This window comes from Budorcas taxicolor, chromosome 5, assembly GCF_023091745.1.
Source record: "Budorcas taxicolor isolate Tak-1 chromosome 5, Takin1.1, whole genome shotgun sequence".
NCBI classification, from domain to species: domain Eukaryota; kingdom Metazoa; phylum Chordata; class Mammalia; order Artiodactyla; family Bovidae; genus Budorcas; species Budorcas taxicolor.
Genome location: NC_068914.1, coordinates 8,183,365 through 8,206,303, shown reverse-complemented (window position 1 = coordinate 8,206,303; position 22,939 = coordinate 8,183,365). Strand labels below are relative to the sequence as shown.

The 22,939-nt window shown below is 38.2% G+C and overlaps 1 protein-coding gene across 1 annotated transcript in view; it reads left to right on the top strand.

Moving 5' to 3' along the window:
* The window catches only part of NRG3 (neuregulin 3), a 1,234,309-nt gene that overhangs the window by 900,815 nt on the left and 310,555 nt on the right, over positions 1–22,939 (top strand). Inside the window, exon 3 of the mRNA XM_052640716.1 lies at positions 22,213–22,286. Within this exon, the coding sequence (XP_052496676.1) occupies positions 22,213–22,286 (74 nt within the window). The remainder of the gene's footprint in view (positions 1–22,212; positions 22,287–22,939) is intronic.

Below are 22,939 nucleotides of genomic sequence, written 5' to 3'. Positions count from 1 at the left end.
GCCTTTACACCAGACCCATCAAGTGGATATGGCTACACTAAGGTTTGTCACGGTTTAGATTTGTTTAGTATTCTATCTCTTGATTCTTACTTCTGAAAAACAGTAGGCATTTCAACTTGCACTTTTTTTTCCCCCTGAAAATGAAAATGGAAGTCTTCTCTGACAAAGTGAACTTTCCTTCCCACACTAAGATGCCTGCTGTGAGCAGCTGCACAACCAACTCCATTTCAGGGACAAAAAAAGCAGATTGTGAAGGTTACCATGCCTTATGTTTCTTTATTAATTATTTTTCTTTGCATTTATGTATATTCTTCCTAAGTGCCAAAAATATTTTTTCTTCTAATTTACATCAATTCTTTGTCTCATGTAAAACATGCCCTATACTTTTCAGTTTAACTAGGATTACCTTTGATTATCCCTGGATATGGACTATATCATGCTCTAATTAAAAGATTAGGGTTTCACACAAGGTCAGAAAATAACCCAGTATAAACAGGAAGTGATGTCATTTATAGATAGTCTAATAGGAAGAACATCATACTATGTCTGAGAAGGGTTTTTTAAGTTATCAACGTATACAGTTGTTATTAATGAGCTCTTAAGTACATTTATTTATTTATTTTTAATATTTGTTTATTTGGCTGCACCATGTCTTAGTTGTGACGTGCGGGATCTAGTTCCCTGATCAGGGATGGGACCCAAGCTCCCTGTATTGGGCACACAGAGTTAGGGAAGTCCCTAGCTCATAAGTGTATTTAAATGATTCCTTTTCCTACCATTCAAATCAATGGCTCACTCTCATGACATTGAGACAAGTCCACATTTCTTGTTACTAACACCATGAATTATATTCTCTAGTATTTCCATAGTATTCTTAAATGCCAAAATGAATAATAAGATGTAGCCCTTTTACTCTCAGTGCTTACCTTTGATTTTCTGAATAACAGCTAGAATGGAGAAACGCATTCTGTAATGCCCTGCAGCAGCCTTACCACTATTTAGCTTCTCAATAATGAAACTAAATTTTTTATAAGAGTGAGGAAAAAGGACAGATGCAGAAGTTTAAAGACCTGAGTGTGAATCTTGACTTCTTCCAGTGGCATCCTTACAAGTTGTTGTCCCGTGTCTGCTTGTGAGTTATAGTAACAGAAAGTACATTACCTCCCAGAGAGCTGCCCTGCGTCTTCGCTGCTTCTAGCTGTCATTTCCATTCTCAACAGGTAAGTGGAAGTTAAGATGGAAGTACCGCAGGACAGAGGCTTAACACTAATATGTGTTAAATGCCTGTTTTGTTGTGATTGACATTCCAAATGTCCAGTTAATATTAGTCTTACTATATTTAAAGAATTGTGTCAAATCTTTGATATAAAGGAGATTCAATGTCACTGGGAAGTTGACATGGAAACAAACAAAATAGTGAACTTGAGGTTAAGATGTAAACATAAAAGTGAACTTGAGGTTGTTTTGGTGTTTGTGTGTGCTAAGTCACTTCTGTTGTGTCCGATTATTTGCGACCCTGTGGACTGTAGCCCACCAGGCTCCTCTGTACGTAGGATTCTCCAGGCAAGAATATTGGAGTGGTTTTCCCTGCCCTCCTCAGGGGATCTTCCCAACCTGGGAGTTGAATTCATGCCTCTTATGCCTCCTGCATTGGCAGGTAGTTCTTTACAACTTGTGCCACCTGAGAAGTCCCAAGGCATATGTGCACTTCTTTAGAGAAATAATACAAGAACCTGATTAATTGGCAGAAGAGTGATATAGGAAGAACTGCAGGAAAACCTCAAGGTGAATAGAGAATATTTTAGATAATTAGCATAAAAGTAAACGTGTGAATGGAATTAAGCATGTATATGTTCTAAGAAGAAGCATTATCATCTCATAATTGTATAGCACCGAGATAAAGTGACATATATAAATTTTTTAAAAAAGAGCAGCAAAGCTGGTGGGAATCAGCTAGTCTCTGGTTTCCACTGTGGATGGGGAACCATGACGACACAGTCTGGTGTTCTGCCAGGACAATTGTAACCACCTCAAGCTGGGTTCCTTGCTTCCAGCCTCAGCAACATCCCACCAACTATCAAACCACTGCAGAAAAAAGTGCTAAATACACATATATCATAGACTTATGCTTATATAGACTTACATGCATATATAGACTTATGCTTTCACATGAAAGTAGTTGTTTGCACCCAAACCCAAGTATGTACATGCGCGTACATACACACACACACACCCACACACACACACACACACACACACCCCTCCATATACCTTGGAATAAGACAGATGGAAACCTCAGAGAGAGAGAGAGAATCACTTATAGCCTTCTTCACAAAAGCATTGGTTTTGAGACTCAGAATACACCCGTTTCTAGGTGATTGGTCACCTCATAGAAGACCTTTAAGAGAGGTATAGACATAGAGGTCTAAATGTGTTTTGCTGATGATAACTAAAATTGAAGTCAGCTTCAGTGACACCTGATAAAAGTAACTTTTCTTTGTCCAAATGAAATGGAAGGTAATTAATTTCATGAAAGGCACTTACAATTATTGAGGAAAGCTATTAAAAATAAATCATAGGTTCACGATATTCCAGCACTGTATAGGAAGCAAATTAGTATGGAAGCTGGTTACTACTGATTGCAAAGGTGTTTTTATTTAATTTAAAGGATCCATAGAGAACAACTAGTGGACTGGTCATTAAAATAACTTATTCTGTAACAGGAAATTTAAAAGATGTGTACACTAGAATATAAATGCTCAAATTATGAAATTTTAAAGTAAATATATTTTAAAACATTTGTATTCAGGAAAATGGTTTCTATTTAATCAGTTAAAATAAATTTGTGATCTGAAATCACATATTTTAAAATTGCAACTGTTTTTTTTTTTTCTTTTTTGCTCATTCTGTTATTGGTTAATGTGGGCTAAATTCAAGAACAAATCCTAATCATAATAAAGGGAAAAATATGGTACTTTAAAAATATATAAATGTGTTGAAATTTAGTAAGTTTTGCATCTAGAAGTTGTTTGGTCTCTTTGATGCTTCATCCTAAACTATGAGCTTTGTCTTTGGTAAATAATTTCTCATATAGAACAATGATTATGATTGTTAAACATTGGTATACCGTAAAAGCAAATGTTTTGGCATCGGCTGCTTCTTCATTGTACACATCCAATTTCATTGGTTTGTAGAAAAAAATTGAATTATGCATAAGGGAAAAGTCTTAGATAGTCTCCAAACAGAGCATATTTTGAGTAATTTGAGTATGCAGGAACACTGAATTCTTCAGCCAAGGAGTCCTCAGTCCTCTGAAGTAACATTTCAGTTTTGTAGGGATTTGTTTGATAATCTTTCCTTACTCTGAGTCAACATCTTAGTCCCTTCCACTCCAACTCACTGGTAGGTCATTGTCTACATCAAGGCCTCCCAGAACAAGTGTCCTAAGCTGTCATCATCTGTGTGATGGCAACATCGTACTTTCCTCCGCTCAGAGAAGACTGTCTCTAGTTGTGCCATTCAGCAACATGTTCTTCTAAATAATTTCTTTTCAATGTCTCTATTAAAGGGTGCTATCTGCAGGTAAACCTATTGTAGATGTGGCTTTTTTCTTTTCTTTTTTTTGCCAGAAGCAGAGCAGTCTTCTTGATTCTGCTTATTTCTCTTTCACAGTACAGTTTCTACTTTCTGTTCATAGCAAAAGTTACTATCGACACTAAGGGTTCTAATACATGAGTTGACAGTTGTAGGCTCAGGAAAAGTAATTTACAAGCTGTCCAGTGTTCAGCAATGAAGAGTCACTGGCAAAATGCCCTGGACACAAACCACAACTTCAAACCTTACTAGACTGTGACTTGATGAAATTACTTAATCATTCCAAACTTCTATTTTTCACCTTTAAAAGCCCCACACAAAACAATGCTGACATAACAATATTGGGTGGAATTTATAATTATGTAAAGTGTCTAGTGCAGAATCTGAAAAACTGTAGGTACTTGATAAATATGACTTCTCCCTCTTCTACATCAAATAATGTAGATTACTTCCAGGAGTCCCAGTCACTTCTTATTTACTTCTGACAAATGATTTTTTTAAGTGCTAATTATAAAATGGACTAATTATGGTGTAGCCTTGGGAAATTTTACAGTAGGTCATTAAAGTTGTAATTGTGATGCAACTATTTTTCAGATAGAGATCTGATAATAAATCCCCCAGAAACCTTTATATAATGTAGCTTTTTTAAATTTGAAGCCAAGGAACAGAATGAGAAAACTAGAGCTTTTCATCTTCAAAAGAGTTTATGAGTTTTAAGTAAATTAGTAGGCATAGCTCTCTCTTGTGCACCAGGACAGGATGATTAGCCCTATTGGCAAAGCAGGAAATGAGTGCCCAGAGGGATAGATTATTCTACCCAAGGTACTGTGAACCGAGTGAGAATGTGAGGATTTGTGCCCATGAATGTGCAGTAAATTGCCCATGAGTTTGTGTGTTAGAGGTGGGTGTGTGTTGGAAGGAGCTGGGAAGGTTCCTAATGAAAACTGATGCAAAGGCTTAATAGTATAGGTTTTACAAGCTTAGTAAGATTTCTGCTGTCTAGAGTACTCAGGGATAAGGATCTCCTGCTGCTGGTATTAAATTACATGAGTGTTTATGCTATATAGATATGGATGTGTAGATATATACCTAATTCTGTGCTATATAGAGTTATTGTTTTTAGTCACTAAGTCATATACGACTCTTTCATGACTCCATGGATTGTAGCCTGCCGGGCTCCTCTATCTGTGGAATTTCCCAGGCAAGAATACTGGAGTGGTTTTACATTCCCTTCTCCAGGGAATCTTCCCGATCCAGGGATAGAACCTCTGTCTCCTGCTTTGACAGGTGGATTCTTTACCACTGAGCTACCAGGGAAGCCCTGCTATGTAGACTGCATGCCCTGTTTGTAAGCAAAATCCATCCCGTCAGATACCTGTTCACTTTACATCCCTACTCTTCCCTTCTTTAGTTCTGTTCTCTGTACCTTGGAACCACGTTTCTTAGGCTCTCTTGACCAGTGGTTTCTGAATGGAGTTGGCCAATAGGAAGCACTAAATTGGAAAGCAGAACTCCATTTCCTAGTCCTCCCCCACCCCCGCTTTCTATTTTCTCTGTTTCTTGGTTCATTTAGGGTTCCAAATCCCAATAGACCTACTGGATCTGTCCATTTCCTGGACTCAGGCTTTGTCCCTTCAGTCTTGGGGTGAGAGTGATTTCATGTTGTTGTCAATCCTATGTGGCTCTGTTGTTCTTCCTTTAGCTTCTTACCCTTTCTCCACTTGTTCAATCAGTTGTCTATTAAATCTCCTGGTTTCAAGTATTTCAAGAGGTTTCTGTTTTTAGATATACCAACTTTTTCTTTTTCAATCTATTTAATTTTGAATGAGCATATGAACTAAGAGATTAGACTGTTGATGGTATGTTATTGAGTCTAAGGTCATTAAATGTCACACATTTTTCTTTTAGGCTTTTTCTAATTAATTAAATTATGCCATGATATAACTGTGGGAAAATCACTAAACTCTTAGTTTCACTTTTATCTTTATCTGTACAGTAAGTATAAATTGATAGGTCCTCTCTTCCTCAGTTAATGAAATGAAGCACTTTAAGTATATACATAATGCAATATGAACAGTCACGATACAGGGTAGAGAAATCAATGTGACCTAGTATTGGTTTAACTTGTGAAATTCATGGTCTAACACATGCTTTCCTTGTGTCCTGGGAACAGAAGTTAATTTCTCTAAAACTTTGGTCTCCTTATCTAAGAAAATGTTCAATTCATCTCCTTTTTTTTTTTTATCAGTTTCATGAAGATTACTTTGTCTAACCTTTATAAATCTCTTAGCACTGTTCTTTCAGTAAAGGAGGTCTTCAAGGAGCCTAGATTGCTCATCTATTATACTGCAAGATGTAGAAGTGTTTTCTGATAGCACTTTCTCCCTGATTTACTCCTAGGTAAAACACATATGTTTGCCTTGGAGACGAACAGAGATCATTCTGTCATTTTTGAGATTGCATCCAAGTACTGCATTTCAGACTCTTTTATTGACCATAATGGCTAATCCATTTCTTCTGAGGGATTCCTGCCCACAGTAGTAGATATAATGGTCATCTGAGTTAAATTCACCCATTCCAGTCCATTTTAGTTCGCTGATTCCTAGAATGTCGACGTTCACCCTTGCCATCTCTTGTTTGACTACTTCCAATTTGCCTTGATTCATGGACCTGACATTCCATGTTCCTATGCAATATTGCTCTTTACAGCATTGGATCTTGCCTCTATCACCAGTCACATCCAAAACTGGGTATTGTCTTTGCTTTGGTTCCATCCCTTCATTCTTTCTAGAGTTATTTCTCCATTGATCTCCAGTAGCATATTGGGCACCTAATGACCTGGTGAGTTCCTCTTTTGGTATCCTATCATTTTGCCTTTTCATACTGTTCATGGGGTTCTCAAGGCAAGAATACTGAAGTGGCTTGCCATTCCCTTCTCCAGTGGACCACGCTGGATGCAATCTCAAAAATGACAGAATGATCTCTGTTCGTCTCCAAGGCAAACCATTCAATATCACAGTTATCCAAGTCTATGCCCCAACCAGTAACACTGCAGAAGCTGAAGTTGAACGGTTTTATGAAGACCTACAAGACCTTTTAGAACTAACACCCAAAAAAGATATCCTTTTCATTATAGGGGACTGGAATGCAAAAGTAGGAAGTCAAGAAACACCTGGAGTAACAGGCAAATTTGGCCTTGGAATGCGGAATGAAGCAGGGCGAAGACTAATAGAGTTTTGCCAAGAAAATGCACTGGTCATAGCAAACACCCTCTTCCAATAACACAAGAGAAGACTCTACACATGGACATCACCAGATGGTCAACACCAAAATCAGATTGATTATATTCTTTGCAGCCAAAGATGGAGAAGCTCTATACAGCCAACAAAAACAAGACCAGGAGCTGACTGTGGCTCAGATCATGAACTCCTTATTGCCAAATTCAGACTTAAATTGAAGAAAGTAGGGAAAACCACTAGACCATTCAGGTATGACCAAAATCAAATCCCTTATGGTTATACAGTGGAAGTGAGAAATAGAGTTAAGGGCCTAGATCTGATAGATAGAGTGCCTAATGAACTATGGAATGAGGTTCGTGACATTGTACAGGAGACAAAGATCAAGAGCATCCCCATGGAAAAGAAATGTAAAAAAGCAAAATGGCTGTCTGGGGAGGCCTTACAAATAGCTATGAAAAGAAGAGAGGTGAAAACCAAAGGAGAAAAGGAAAGATATAAGCATCTGAATGCAGAGTTCCAAAGAATAGCAAGAAGAGATAAGAAAGCCTTCCTCAGTGATCAATGCAAAGAAATAGAGGAAAACAACAGATTGGGAAAGACTAGAGATCTCTTCAAGAAAATTGGAGATACCAAGGGAACATTTCATGCAAGGATGGGCTCGATAAAGGACAGAAATGGTATGGACCTAACAGAAGCAGAAGATATTAAGAAGAGGTAGCAAGAATACACGGAAGAACTGTACAAAAAAGATCTTCACTACCCAGATAATCATGATAATGTGATCACTAATCTAGAGCCAGACATCTTGGAATGTGAAGTCAAGTGGGCCTTAGAAAGCATCACTACGAACAAAGCTAGTGGAGGTGATGGAATTCCAGTTGAGCTGTTTCAAATCCTGAAAGATGATGCTGTGAAAGTGCTGCACTCAAGATGCCAGGAAATTTGGAAAACTCAGCAGTGGCCACAGGACTGGAAAAGATCACTCTTGTGATATTACATTCCTTTGAATTCTATATTGAATTTGCTGATTATGGATAGTTTCTTAATTTTGGTTAACTTACCTGTACCAGATGCATTTTCTTTTGTTTTAATTAAAGGTCAAGAATCTTATCATGTCACTGTTAGAGCTTTCCATCTTATGCCTTCTCTAGCTTACCCAGACTCACCCATGTTATTGTATTATTTTCCCAGTTTCTATATGACATTCAGGTTTAGAATAATACACTATCTGATCTTGTGCAAGTTAGGGACAGAAGTGTCACCACCTTCTTTAGACCTTGCTTGGTTACTAGAACTCTAGCCATTTGAACTGTGATGATTGATCTCCAACAAAACCTGTACTTTTACTGGAGTGACTGAAAAGTTGGGCATCAGAAATAGCACATGGATTCAGGAATGTCATTGTTTTTCAGTAGGAAATGTGAAATGGCAGAAAGAGCACTGGATTTACAAATAGAATCTGTGTATTCTAATCCTTATTCTATCAGTTATGATCTCTGATAGCTTAGGCAAGTCTCCCATCTTTGTTTTAAATATTGTTCTCTGCAAAATGAGGTGGTTGGTTTCAATGCTGTTTATATTTCATCTAACTCCACAGTAATACAGTATCAAGAAACATTTAGATTTGGTTCCAATCTCTACTTAACATCTAGCTGAATTTTGATTATATATATGTGTGTGCGTGTGTTTCTTACGAAGACTATATTTTTAGAGCAGTTTCAGGTTTACAGCAAAATGAATATACAGATATTTCCCATATACTATCTGCCCCACATATGATGGTTTCACCTTGAACAATATCCCCGCCAAAGTATTCCATTTGTTACAACTGATGAACCTACATTGAGGCATCATAATTTTACAGAGCCCATAATTGACATTAAGGTTCACTCAGTGTTGTGTATTCTACGGTTTTGGATAAATGTCTAAGACATATGTCCATTATTATGGTATCACACACAGTATTTTCACTGCCCTCAAAATTCTCTGTACTCTGCCTACTAATTTCTTAACCCTCACCCAACCCCTGGCAACCACTGATTTATTACAGCCTCCAAAGTATTTGCCTTTTTCATAGTGTCATATAGTTAGAATCATAAATATGTAGCCTTTTCAGATTGAATTTTTTCACTTAGTAATATGCACTTAAATTTCCTTCATGTGTTATCATGGCTTGATAGCTCACTTCTTTGTTAGTACTTAATAATATTTGTCTGGATGTACCATAGCTAATTTATCCATTCACCTACTGAAGGACATCTTGATTACCTCCAAGTTGTAGCAATTATGAATGAAACTGCTATAAGCATCTGTGTGCAGGCTGTTGGTGGACATACGTTTCAACTCCTTTGGGTCAATACCAAGGACATGATTGCAGAAGTGTATAGTAGGAGCAGGTTTAGTTTTGTGAGAAACTGCCAAGCTGTCCTCCAGAGTGGCTGTACTATTCTGCATTCCCACCAGCAGGGAATGAGAGTTTATGTTGTTCCACGTCCTTGTCAGCATTTGGTGTGGCCAGTGTTCCGGATTTGGGGCCCTCTCAAAGGAGTGTAGACATAGCTCATTGTTTCCATTGGCATTTCCCTGATACTCTGAATGTGGATCATTGTTTCATATGATTATTTTCCCTCCGTATATTTTCTTTGGCGACATGTCTTTTCAGGTCTTGGCCTGTTTTTTAATTGAGTTGTTTGTTTTCTTATATAGAATTTTAAGCTTCCTTTGTAGATTTTGGATAGCCCTTCTGTATCAGATGTGTCTTTTTTGAGCATTTCTCCCAGTCTTGCCTTCTCATCTTTACACATTGCCTTTCATGTTATATCTTTTTGTTTCTAAGATATACTATAGTATTAGGGAAATTCTTGTTATTGAAAATCAAATGAAGATGTGATGTAAGAACTGGATTATGGAGCCAGTGAAGCTAAGAACTGGAATCATTTTTAAAATTAAATAATTTGCTCTACTTCCATACTTAAATTTCTTCATCATGTAAGTATGCATGTGTATACACACACACACACACACACACAATAAACAAACAAACAAAAAATGTAAGTGTGCTTATCATGAAAAGCCACCAGCCTTGGTCTTATCATTTTGCACTAATTCCCCACTCTCATTCCACTAATATTTGGCATTTTCCTAGTTGTTAACTTTGTATCTCTAAATAATATATTAAGCCCCTATTTCTTTCTTTATCTATTTTAGTTATGATGCATTGACTTTCCATAATGATGGAAATTTAAGTCATTTACACAACCCGCCATTTCTTCCCACTCCTCTCTACCTGGTTCTGTCATTATTTGCAGTTAGCAAAGTTAGACTTAATGATACATTTCAGTAAGTAGAATAGTATGGTTAAGAAATTGGGGCTTTTTTGTGCAAAACTGAGGGTTGATCTAGTCACATATCTCCCTGGTTTCCTCCTAACAGATTTCCAGACTTACAGTAACGATTATATTTGACTGAGCATCCATTTAAACTTACAAGTCTGCCTTTTTTTGTTGTTGTTCAAGGCAGGACCTCACTTTCATCTCAGTCTGAGTTGCATGAGGCTTTTAATGTGAAATCACTTTCCATTCAGTCCAACGCTTCCTTGTTGCTGATGAATGTCATGCATAATGAAAGATTATATCCATTTATCCTCAGCAGTAAATCATTTATCACTCAAGGGAGATATATTATTGTGAATTCTGATCAAAGCTGCCCACTTCCTTTAGCCAGCAGAAATGCTGCACCCTGTTAGAGGATTGTACAATATCCTGCGAGAAACAGGAAAAATTATGCTATTGAATGAGGGTTTGGCAAACTCTAGGGGTTTCTAAAATGGCTTTTTTTTTTTTTTTTAAATCATGTTTCATGTAGAATTTTCTATGATCCAGGCATGTGAACTGTATGAGTCTCTTTTTAGCTTTCTTCACTTAATTAAATCTGAAAGCGGTGGGACTTTTTGCAGCTTGCTCTGTGATGTCTACAAACAGATTTGTGAATGCCATTGTGTGGATATTTTGCCCCCTTTCTTAGGCAATAATTATTCCCACTTCTTTTTGAAGCATGCTGTGCATGGTTTTATCAGTTCATTTGCTAATGAGTTCCTTCTCTCCTTTATAATGCCAATCATAAAGATGCCTTTTAAATAAGATTTGTCTCTCAGATTTATTTCCTTTTCACTCTTCCTTATCAAGCTGTGTACTGCTTTGCTTCAGGGAATCACCCACAGTATCCAGGCAAGAAACAAGGTTGGCCCGTTTGATCTTTTGTTGATATAATATTCACTCACTGTCTCCTGAAAGCATTCAGTTCCAGAAAGGACCTCACAGTCCTCCAGAGGAGTCTCTTCTTATGTTGTGTCTTTGATTGGAGGTATCATTGCCCTCTGTTCCACATCTCTATTCACTGCCTTTCAAATTCAACAGCATGTGAGTGCCTCAGTATTAAACTGATCCTAAGTAGAGTGAGTTGCAGAAATAAGGAGAAAGAATGGACCATACTTCTTCCTTTGGTCTTACTTGGGCTCCTGGCCGGGATGCTCTTACAGTTTATTCAGAATTTATGCAAAGTGGTAGCTAGTGATCCACACAATTGAGTCACAAATCTGTACCTAACATCTACAAACAGCATTGCTTCATTTGATGTTCATCACATTCTAAAAGTAGCCTTTCAATGTTTTGGCCATTGAAGAACTAGCAAATTAAGAACCTTAATTTGCCTCCTCCAGACTCTGTGAACACATTATCTTCCTTGCTTGGTCGATAAAAATAAATATAATACCCCAAGCTCCTTATACTTAAAACAAGAGATTGCTAAATTTATCAGAACAAATTATAGTGATAGCAAAAATATTATACATTAACTTTAATCTAGGTGTTCCTGTTGATGCTTCTTTCTTCTTTGACTAATCAGAAGTTCATCTACATACAACTGCCAGGTCTAGAGAATAAATTTAGGACACCCAGTTAAATTGAAATGTCAAATAAAAAGAATGCATTTTTAGTGTAAGTATATACATGGGCCACACTATTGCCAAAAAAATGTTTATTTGAATATCAGATTTAACTGGGTGTTGTATATTTTATCTGGAAACTCTAAACATGGGAGAATCCAAATTCTGGTCTTTGCTATGCTATAGATATAAATTACCTAGCTTAGTAACTGTCGTGGGCCGAATTGTGTCTTCTGAAAACTCATTACATTCAAGCATTAAATTTCAGTGTAACTGGATCTGGAGAGAGGGTCTTTAGGAGGTAATAAGATTAAATGCAACCATATATGTAGGGTCCTCTTCTGATAGGATTGGTAGCCTTAGAAGAAGAGGAAGAGAGAGATTGACAAGGGAGAACTATTGATAGGTCAATCTCTCTCCACCATGCAAGGTAGCAGAAGCACGCCATCTGCAACCCAAGAAAAGAGCCCTCACCAGACCCAGGCCTTGCTGGCACGTTGATCTTGGATCTCTAGGCTCCAGAACTGTGAGAAAATGATTTTCCATTGTTTAAACCACCTAGTCTATGATACTTTGTTATGGCAGCCCGAACAGGCTAATATAGTAAGTTTAGAATGTTTTATTCTGGCTCAGTTTTACATTTCTTGCTGAACTGTGAGCTGATAAGGATGATTGCCACTTCTCTTCCATTGACTAGCCTGAACATGTCAGTCAATTACTCTCCTAATTTCAAGTGAGTAGAGAGAGACAAGTGCAGGAGTTTTCTACTAGCTGAACCTTAAACATCAGAGAAAGTCTGTGATTGGCTAATCTCACTATGTTGGTGATGTCTTGAAAATGAAAGTATTAGCTGCTCAGTCTTGTCCGACTCTTGTGACGCCATGGACTACAGCCTGTCAGGCTCCTCTGTCCATGGAATTCTCCAGCCAAGAATATTGGAGTGGGTAGTCATTCCCTTCTCCAGAGGATCTTCCTGACCCAGGGATCGAACCCAGTTCTCATTACAGGCAGATTCTTTACTGTCTGAGCCACCAGACAAGCCCTGGTGACATCTTACAGGAAAATTTTAAGAAGGAGGGATCATAGGGAGTAGTCTATGAGCTAGTTGTTCAGTCATGCTCAACTCTTTATGACCCCATGGATTATAGCCCTCCAGGCTCCTCTGTCCATGGGATTCTCCAGGCATGAATACTGGAGTGGGTTGCCAGTTCCTTCTCCACGGGATCTTCCTGACCCAGGGATCAAACCCAGGTCTTCCACATTGCAGGCAGATTCTTGACTATCTAAGCCACCTGGGAAGCTCCACAGGGAGTAAATGTAACGGTAAATCCTGGTCTGGTGTTGGCTGAGAAATATCAAAGGCAGTCATGGGAACTTTGAATTAAGAAGTGGGGGAAGAGAGCATGACTCTCCTCTGAATTTAATATTAGAACCTAAATTTTCTTACTATTAAGCATATTTATAAGGATGAGGAGCAATCTAGGTCCATGCAATGTGTACAGAACACACACTAAGTCAAGACTCATAACTCCACTTAGAGGTGGGCCCCTGACGCCGTGGAGAGGTCTATCACCAGCCTCCGTCACGTCTCTCAGTGGCAGCAATGGGAGTCTTTCTGCATCCACAGGACATTCCTTTTCCACCACAGTAGGCTACCTCCCTTGAAAACGAGAATCTCACATTTGTCATGATAGATTTTGTGTATACAGGAAATTAATAGCATAGCATTTTGTTAATTTGAATTGATAAAGCAAAAATCCATCCATCTTCTGCTTGTCGCTATTACCCCATGACCCTTTTGTTCTTGATAAAGGCAACTATTACTGTACTACCTCTAATGTGATGTTGAATTTGGGAAGTCTTCCTGCAAGAAGGCCAATAAATTACTTCTTAATTTACCTTTTTACCCTAAAAAGAGTTTTTTTGGTTTTTTTTTTTTTGGTTTTTTTTTTTTTTAAGATGCAGTAAAGCCAAAGCTAAATTAGATAGAATGGCTTTATTTTACCCACATGGCTGCTTTGGATAATACTGCTATGTATTTTAATCTGTGTAGTACCTTCATGCCATCCTATGTGTTTTAATTTTGTTAATGTGGTAGCAAAGGTAAGTGAGGCTCTTGACCAAATAGGGGCAGAAATTTCTATAAAAGCCAAAAATTATTCAAACTAACATGAGAGCTCAAAGGTGTTCAAAAGTGAATGTGCCATATATGAGAGTAAGATGACAGTGTAAACAGGTTCTGTCTCTCTGGTTCTAAAATTGACCAGTGAAGTGTATGGGTGACTACTGGACCAGGTACCTAATATTTACACATGATTGAAAGGAACTTGCAGTTGAGAACACACATGGTTTACATATATATATATATATATATGTGTGTGTGTGTGTGTGTGTGTATGTATGTATATATATATGTAAAATTTATCAGACTTGAAATCATTTTTTTCCTTTTTGTCTTTAGGGCTCAAGTATTAGCTGAATGCAGCACACCTCCTAAATTTGAGCAGATGCTTTCAAATTTACTTCTGAAATCATATCAGTCTCACGATGAAGTAATTTGCCTCCATCTACTTTATTATTTTCAGATAATTTATTTATTTTAATTGGAGACTGATTACAATATCATAGTGGTTTTTGCCCTACACTGACATGAATCAGCCATGGGTGCACATGTGCTCCTCATCCTGAAGCCCCCTCCCACCTCCCTCCCGCCCCAGCCCTCAGGGCCATCCCAGTGTGCCGGCTTTGAGTGCCCTGTTTCATGTGTCAAACTTGGGCTGGTCTATTTCATGTATGGTAATATACTAGTTTCAATGCTATTCTCTCAAGTCTTCCCAACCTCACCTTTTCCCACAGAGTCCAAAAGTCTGTTCTTTATATCTGTGTCTCTTTTGCTGTCTTGCATATAGGGTCATCATTACCATCTTTCTAAGTTCCATATATATGTGTTAATATACTGTATTGGTGTTTTTCTTTCTAACTTATGTCATTCTGTATAATAGGCTCCATCCACTTTACAATCCAAACTTGGTTAAAGGGAAATTAAAAAAAAAATCCTTATATATTTTTAAAATTGCAGGTATAATTTTGTTAGCAAGAATAATCATAGTTGTAAGAGAAGTGACATTATAGGCAAAAATTGCCTCAGCCATGGAATTTGTGATATGTTGATAACACTTCAGAAGATCTTCATGAGTTCAAAGACAGCTGTTGTTCTACAGTTTAAAAGAATTCAAATCTAATCTTCCATTTATAGTTCAAAGGATTTTAGAAAGACAGTACCTACAGCTAGACTATAGGTAAATTTAATTCCCATTTTGGTTAACTTAAATATCTTGCTGTCTTAATTAGTGTTTTTTAAATAAGAGCACTTAATTAAGTTCTAAATTCAGCTAAAGAAAGCTTACACCTTAATCAGTGTCACAATATTCTCCATAGCAAAACCTAGATCTCAGCCTCAGCAGTGAGTGGCAGGGAAGAGAATGGGTTCTAACATCATAAGTAATTGTTGAGCCTATAGCTCTGGGCTGCAGATGCTTACCTTGAGAAGTTTCTAGTCTTTCCAGCACACATCTGCATTCAGATAGAGACCTAGTTTGGGATTCTAACTTCAGGACTCCTCATTTCTTCAGTGCTGGGCAGTTTACTCACCTTGGTCAAACTGTATCCTCTGTGCTTTTGCCTTTTTTTTTTTTTTAAACTGAGAACAGTCCACAATCAAGAAATGTCATTTTTAAGAGTGGTACTCCTATTACAGAGCTTTCCCACCCATAGCTGGTGAATATCCATTAAATTAATCCAAGCTTAGGAAGTTTGCCTTTAAATCAGTAACCAGCCTCTGTGACATGGTTTGCTTAAGAACATTTTGAAATTGTCTAGTAATGTTTAAATCTAGGTCTTTATTTCTAACCATGAATCATGGCTTCTTTTCAAGATATTTGGACCATATTTTTAAATACTAATCTTGGGAAAGATAGCTGAATGAACAATGGTTTATGTATCTATACAATTTCCATGAAGAATGCCAGAAAGTGCCACAGATCAAACAAGGACTTTAAAGTCAACCCTAGTTGAGTTTGTTCAAAGACTTACTGGCTGTATGATTTTGAAACAAGAGGCTTAACTTTTGTGAACCTCCATTTTTTCACTTGAATAGCTAGGATGATGATTTCAAATTCACAGAATATTAAAAAAAAAAAACTGTCACGCATTGAGTGCTTACCAAAACAACAAGTATTATTTATTCCTAATAATAATTCTAGGAGGGAGCTACTATTGTTATCTCCATGTTACAGATAGAAGGAAGAAGGTAGAGGAAGGCTAAGCAGCTAGTAAATAGCCAATCCCAGATTTAAAAACCAGGCTGAGCTCCAAACTACCCTGCATCTAAAATGTAAAGTTTAAATGCCTGATGATTTTTCCATTTTGCCTAACCAAGGGCTGACTTTGAGGCTGAGGAGAATTGGCAGGAGATAAAGAAGAATACCTGGAGGGAGTGTTTTTTATTTTTGTCAAATCAACGTTTAATAGGCCGCTACAAATTGGCAGACTTGTGTATCACTGACAAAGTGACTCCTTTCCTGTAATATCAAAGAGTAATTGCCATTTTTGTCTATGAATAAAAGTTGCCACAGTCAGGAAACAAACCATACAGTTCACTACCATTTCTCTTGTGAAGTTAATTGATTTCTGCTGATTGAAATTTTATGTTTAAATCAAGTTTCCAAGAAAGAAGCATGCATTATTTCTCTAAAATGCATGCAGAGACCAGACCCTATACCACAACTGAAGCAAACATTTCTAAGCTTCATGCATTTCTCTCTGTAAATTATATAAAATGGATTTTTGCAAATATGTGCAGTAGAAGGTCTCTAGGTATAAAAATGGCTGAAACGAATGTATGTAATATAATAACCACATGAGCTTGCTCATTTTTTTCCTTCCTGGTATCATTCCTAGGGTTTAAAGTGGGGAACAGGAATATAGTAGCTTTGTGTAAAGTTCAGTTCACTTCAGTTCAGTTGCTCAGTTGTGTCCTACTCTTTGCGACCCTGTGAACTGCAACACGCCAGGCCTCCCTGCCCATCACCAACTCCTGGAGTTCAGCCAAACTCATGTCCATTGAGTCGGTGATGCCATCCAGCCATCTCATCCTCTGTCGTCCCCTTGTCCTCCTGCCCTCAATCCCTCCCAGCATCAGAGTCTTTTCCAATGAGTCAACTCTTTGCGTCAGGTGGCCAAAGTACTGGAGTTTCAGCTTTAGCATCAGTCCTTCCAAAGAACACCCAGGACTGATCTCCTTTAGGATGGACTGGTTGGATCTCCTTGCAGTCCAAGGAAAGCATCAATTCTTTGGTGCTCAGCCTTCTTCACAGTCCAACTCTCACATCCATATATGACCACTGGAAAAACCATAGCCTTGACTAGATGGACCTTTGTTGGCAAAGTAATGTCTCTGCTTTTCAATATGCTATCTACGTTGGTCATAAATTAAATGTCTTTTAATTTCATGGCTGCAATCACCATCTGCAGTGATTTTCGAGCCTCCAAAAAATAAAGTCTGACACTGTTTCCACTGTTTCCCCATCTATTTCCCATGAAGTGATGGGATCAGATGCCATGATCTTTGTTTTCTGAATGTTGAGCTTTAAGCCAACTTTTTCACTCTCCTCTTTCACTTTCATCAAGAGGCGTTTTAGTTCCTCTTCACTTTCTGCCGTAAGGGTGGTGTCATCTGCTTATCTGAGGTTATTGATATTTCTCCCGGCAATCTTGATTCCAGCTTGTGTTTCTTCTAGTCCAGTGTTTCTCATGATGTACTCTGCATAGAAGATAAGCAGGGTGACAACATACAGCCTTGACGTACTCCTTTTCCTATTTGGAACCAGTCTGTTGTTCCATGTCCAGTTCTAACTGTTGCTTCCTGACCTGCATATAGGTTTCTCAAGAGGCAGGTCATGTGGTCTGGTATTCCTGTCTCTTTCAGAATTTTCCACAGTTTATTGTGACCCACACAAAGCCTTTGGCATAGTCAATAACTCAGAAATAGATGTTTTTCTGGAACTCTCTTGCTTTTTCAATGATCCAGGGAATGTTGGCAACTTGATCTCTGGTTCCTCTGCCTTTCCTAAAACCAACTTGAACATCTGGAAGTTCATGATTCATGTATTGCTGAAGCCTGGCTTGGAGAATTTTGAACATTACTTTACTAGCATGTGAGATGAGTGCAATTGTGTGGTAGTTTGAGCATTCTTTGGCTTTGCCTTTCTTAGGGATTGGAATGAAAACTGACCTTTTCCAGTTTTTGTGTAAAGTACACCCATGCAAATACTAAACAGAGAACAAGGCTATAAACTCAACAGCTGAGCATTATGATATAACTGAGGAAGATGTGATGGAAAGTTTTATGTTGGCTGAGCCATCCATGTAAATAGCAGAGACTGGCAGTGAAGACAGAGTACAAGTGGAGAAGAAGGCTGTGAAGCAATGATCACATCTCCCATTACTAAGTAAATGACCAGGAAATCAGAGGATGGATAGTACCGTTCCCCAATGGGACAGTTGTGTGTTGTTTTTGTTACACTTTTCTTTGCTCTCCTGACAGGAGTAAGTGAGAGAAATGGAAGAATAATCTGAAAATATAGCGAGGTTGTTGGTCACAAGTGAGAGTTCTTTCATTTTCACTTGAAGTCATAATTATTATTAGTTCTAATAGTTACTATTCAGAAAAGAGTTCAAGGAAATAAACTGGCATGAGTATTGTAACAAAACAGATGGGCATGGTCTGAAGTTAGCCATGTGGGCTGATGGCCGAGGTAACCACTTTTTGCTGGCCAAAGAATGCCCATTCTTGTGGGAACATCAGCAATTGAGCTAAACATTAAAAAAAATCTCTTTGCGGGGGTTTTCTGCACCCAGGTTGAGTGCTAGTTTCATTGCATCTGTTTAAACACCCAAGACAAATCAAGTATTTGCTTCTAGCTGACAAGCATGCATATTGTAATTTCTCATCTTTGTCAGTATTGTTCTCTTCTCCTTTGTCCAAGGATTGCCTTTTAAAGCTTTTCTCTAAAGCTGGGCTTTTCTTCAGGGACTGTGTATAAGAAGGAAGTGAATAGAACGGGTGGCTTGTTATTATAGATACAGCTGAATAAGTGGGAGGGGGATGAGGGCCAAACTAGAAGGATGTATTGAATAGGAAAGTGAAGTCTGCATTTGAAACCATACAACTGGCCCTATCACTGTAGAAAGTGAGGGGCCTGGCCCCGAAACTCACCAGGAGAGATACTTTGCTGACATTTTAAACCTGGCTCAGAATCTGCGATTTCTTTCTGTCACTTCATTGCCAGGAGCCAGTCTCCCCTATTCAGGGTTTTCATTGTTGTTTAGTTGCTAAGTCTTGTCCAACTCTTTTCTAACCCCATAGGCTGTAGCCTGCCAGGCTCCTCTGTTCATGGGATTTCCTAGGCGGGAATACTGGGGTGGATTGCCATTTCTTTCTCCAGGGGAGATTGAGTTTACACTGTGGTTGTTCTGCTGACAGTAAGACTCTTCCCATTTTCTTTACACACCTGTTTATCCACTGTGGCTGTATTTCCTATTCTGAGCCTACTTTTTGGCCATCTAGCTGTAGGAAGAAAAAAAAAAAGGCTTATGTGTAAGAACACCAGGGAACGTTGATATATTTTAATAAAATTGCTATCATGATGCAAGGCTTTCCAGGGATAAATAAATTCAGAGAACAAGAGTGAATGAATTCAGTGGAGCTTTGAACCAATGCATAGTAGAGAAATGATAGAGTATTAACCTGATTACGACTGAGCAACCTTCACTTCCACTTTTCAGCCTGATTAAGGCAAGATATATGCTTAAAAAAATGTATTTACCATTAAAGATTACATATGTACTTTAAAAATTTTATTATTTCCATCATGCTTTACTATGATGAACAAGCAGAAAGAACTTCTATTATATGAATTTCTTTTGTTCTTATACCTGTATCTCTCAAGAGAGCAAAAATCTTAAAAAGCAGTCTCAAAATTCACCCCTCCCCGCAACTAACACAAAACACAGCAAACATGCCGTGAAATTTCTAAAAAAGATACGCTGTTTATCACAGTGTCAGAAGGTCTGCCAAACTCAATCATGCAAGACAGGTGCATCCTAAGACATTTTTTCCTTTGCTTTATGTGTTTAATAGTGTCATAAATTCAGTCCACCTCACTGACTTTACCAGCTAGGCATATTTTGTCTTCACATTTGGATGGATTTGAACTTATCAAGGTGACATGTGTGATTTTTAAGTGGAAACTTTAATTTGTTATTTCTTAAAACCCAGCACCAATTAGCAGGGATATACATCACCACCTTAACAAAGGAGCGGAGCTTGCCTCTACCTAGTCACACAGCCCTTAGTGGGTTTCCGAACTTGAGCCAGGCTACTTCAGTCTCATCACACCTTATTATCTACAGCAGGCTGATAGGAAGGCAGGGTGAAGCCATGCACTGTCCAATTTTCATGGTAACCCATGAGGCCTGAGCACTTCAGAGTGGGCTCAAAGCCACGGCAAACCAGTTGAAGACTAGAACAGTCTCAAACATCTTTCCCTATTTTCTTTTCCACACACAAATACTCCTTATAAAGCAAAACAAAACAAAAGCACTTCCCCTTAAAAGCAGCAATCTCCCTAGGATACCATTGTCGTATTAAATTAAGATACAAAGAGTGAAGTGTGCTTAAAATCTCCCACATATGTTGGAAATAAAGTCCTCAGAAGTGAATGCATGCAAGCACCTAGCACCTAACTCATCATTAAGGAAAATTAGAATTAAAACACTGTGGATCAAGTAATTCTGAATAAAGATGATGATGTTAGGGCAGCTTCAGAGAACAGAAATTTATTTTTTCATCACAAATGTGCTTCCATCTTAAGTATTTTCTGACTTTGTACAATTATTGAATCAGTAATATGCCTGCTTTATTTCAAGTGCAGTAAATGAATTTCTTAAAGTTTATGAAAATATGTGTCTGCTTAAACAAATTCTCTTCATAGCCTGTTGGGTATTTGAAGTGTCCACGTATCAGAAGTCTTTGTTCTCAGTCTATAGGGAAAATTACCAAACACACTCCAGTGTGCCAGGTTTGAAAAGGTGCTAAAGAGAGCCTGCCTCATTACCTTTATTCCACTTTAGCTCACAGTGAAAGGTGGAAAAATTACCTGGGTGCCTTTCACTGTGATAGCTCCAACTGCCATAGACCATATCTAATAGTTTATTACACTCAGAAAACAAAGCGTATTCTAGAGAAAGAATCCACGGCTCCTGTCTCTGACAGAATGGTCTCTTTGAATTCTTATGTCGATTTCATAGATCTCTAACAACCAGAGGATTGTTTTTTAAATCTGATTTTTATGCCAGCAGCACAATTTCCTCCTCAGTAAGTAGGACAGATTCATCCCAGGAGCACCAATGGATGCCTATCTGCTTAACTTGGGCATGACAGATTAAGCTTCAAGCATGTGCACTAAACGCCGCCTCCTTGCTTACACCAATTGTTCAGAGGCAGGTGAGTGGGGCCTCAGCTGTATTGTTCCTTGAACTGTCAGCTGATGAGCCAATACTGTCCTGAGACGGCCAACCAGCCTTGATTGAGCAAAGACCGTGGACAGGCAGGGCTGCCTAGACATGCCTCACTGCAACGGCTTTCAGGTAAATATCCCACCTCCAAATTGCACCTGCCTTAGGAAAGTTTCCCTGGACAACGCCTTGCAGGAAGCGTGCACTTGTTTGCTGAATATAAAAGAGAAAAATGAGAGAAAAATGTGAGTTTAGAGAAAACGCAGAGACCTTTCTTGTAGAGATAGATACTTTTCCGATTTGGCCAGATCTGAAATAAATGCTGTTATTTCTGGCCAGCAGTTAGGCGGCACTGACTGGAAAAAATTGCTAAGTAAAAAATAAAAGTAAAATTAGCAAATGAACAAACTAGGAAAACATGAGGAAAATGAACGGTAGGCTAGATCTACTGATAATGTTTGATCGATTATGTTAGAAAATGATTTTTTATTAGAAAAATAACACTTGCAATATGATGCTTTCTGAAAGAGCATTTGCAGTCTTTTAGAGACCAGTATGTTGCATAAAGAAAACTGCAGAATTATAGTCTGAGGATGACAATTATTCATAAGCCACGAGGGGCATCTTAAATTGCAGTTGTTTGTTTAAAACTACAAAAGAAAGGTGGTGCTGCTGTTGCTTTTTTTTCCCGCACAGACATAAGACTCTAGAATCCATCTGTCAATGTTAGATTGAGCCGAGCATCACAAAAGCATGAATGTACTGTTCTCATGGTGATGTAATTGGTGGCTATTTTGCTCGTTGAAATCTCGAACCTTTCACAACCACATGCGTATGTTTGTCATTTATCCCTTTTCTCAGGTGCAAAGAAGGCTACCAAGGAGTCCGTTGTGATCAATTTCTGCCGAAAACTGATTCCATCTTATCGGATCCAAGTAGGTCATGCATTTTTCTTCTGTCTCTAACACAATATAAAGCTCGGAGTCACAGTTGCTAACTCACTGACCACCGGATCTCAGTTTTGTGTCTCCAAATGCTGCCGAGGGTGGGAGCTGGGGACAGGCGTTCACCTTCAAGGTTTGTTCAGAACTGTCTCTGCTGAGGTGCAGGTCTTCTCCGGGGGATGGAGCCTGGTTTCCAGATTCATCTCCACTGCTATCCTCCCATGGGAACTGCAAAAACTCCTGCTCCCTTAGCTTTCAGGCTCCCTTCCTGCCACCCAATTATGAAAACAAGGCTATAGAAACATCAAAGACCTTATGATTTATCCAAAAGAGTGTTAAGAGAACTGTTATGTCATACTGCTTCTTACCTTCTGGTTGGTAATTTGTGAAAACATTAAACCCTATTAACTTTAACCTTCCTGATGTAAGGAAATATACATATAAAATTAAATAAGAAGTTTTCAGACTAACTGTGAAAACCCTTTTTTTAGCAACCCTATTCGCATATCAGCGATTACAGTACCAACAACAATTTTTTTTTTTCCGTTCATGAAAGAAGACAATTTGCTGCTAAGAAATATTGCCATTTATTTCTGTCTCTGTGGAGTAAAAAATAATGTTCTATATGAATATGCTCAGTTCTA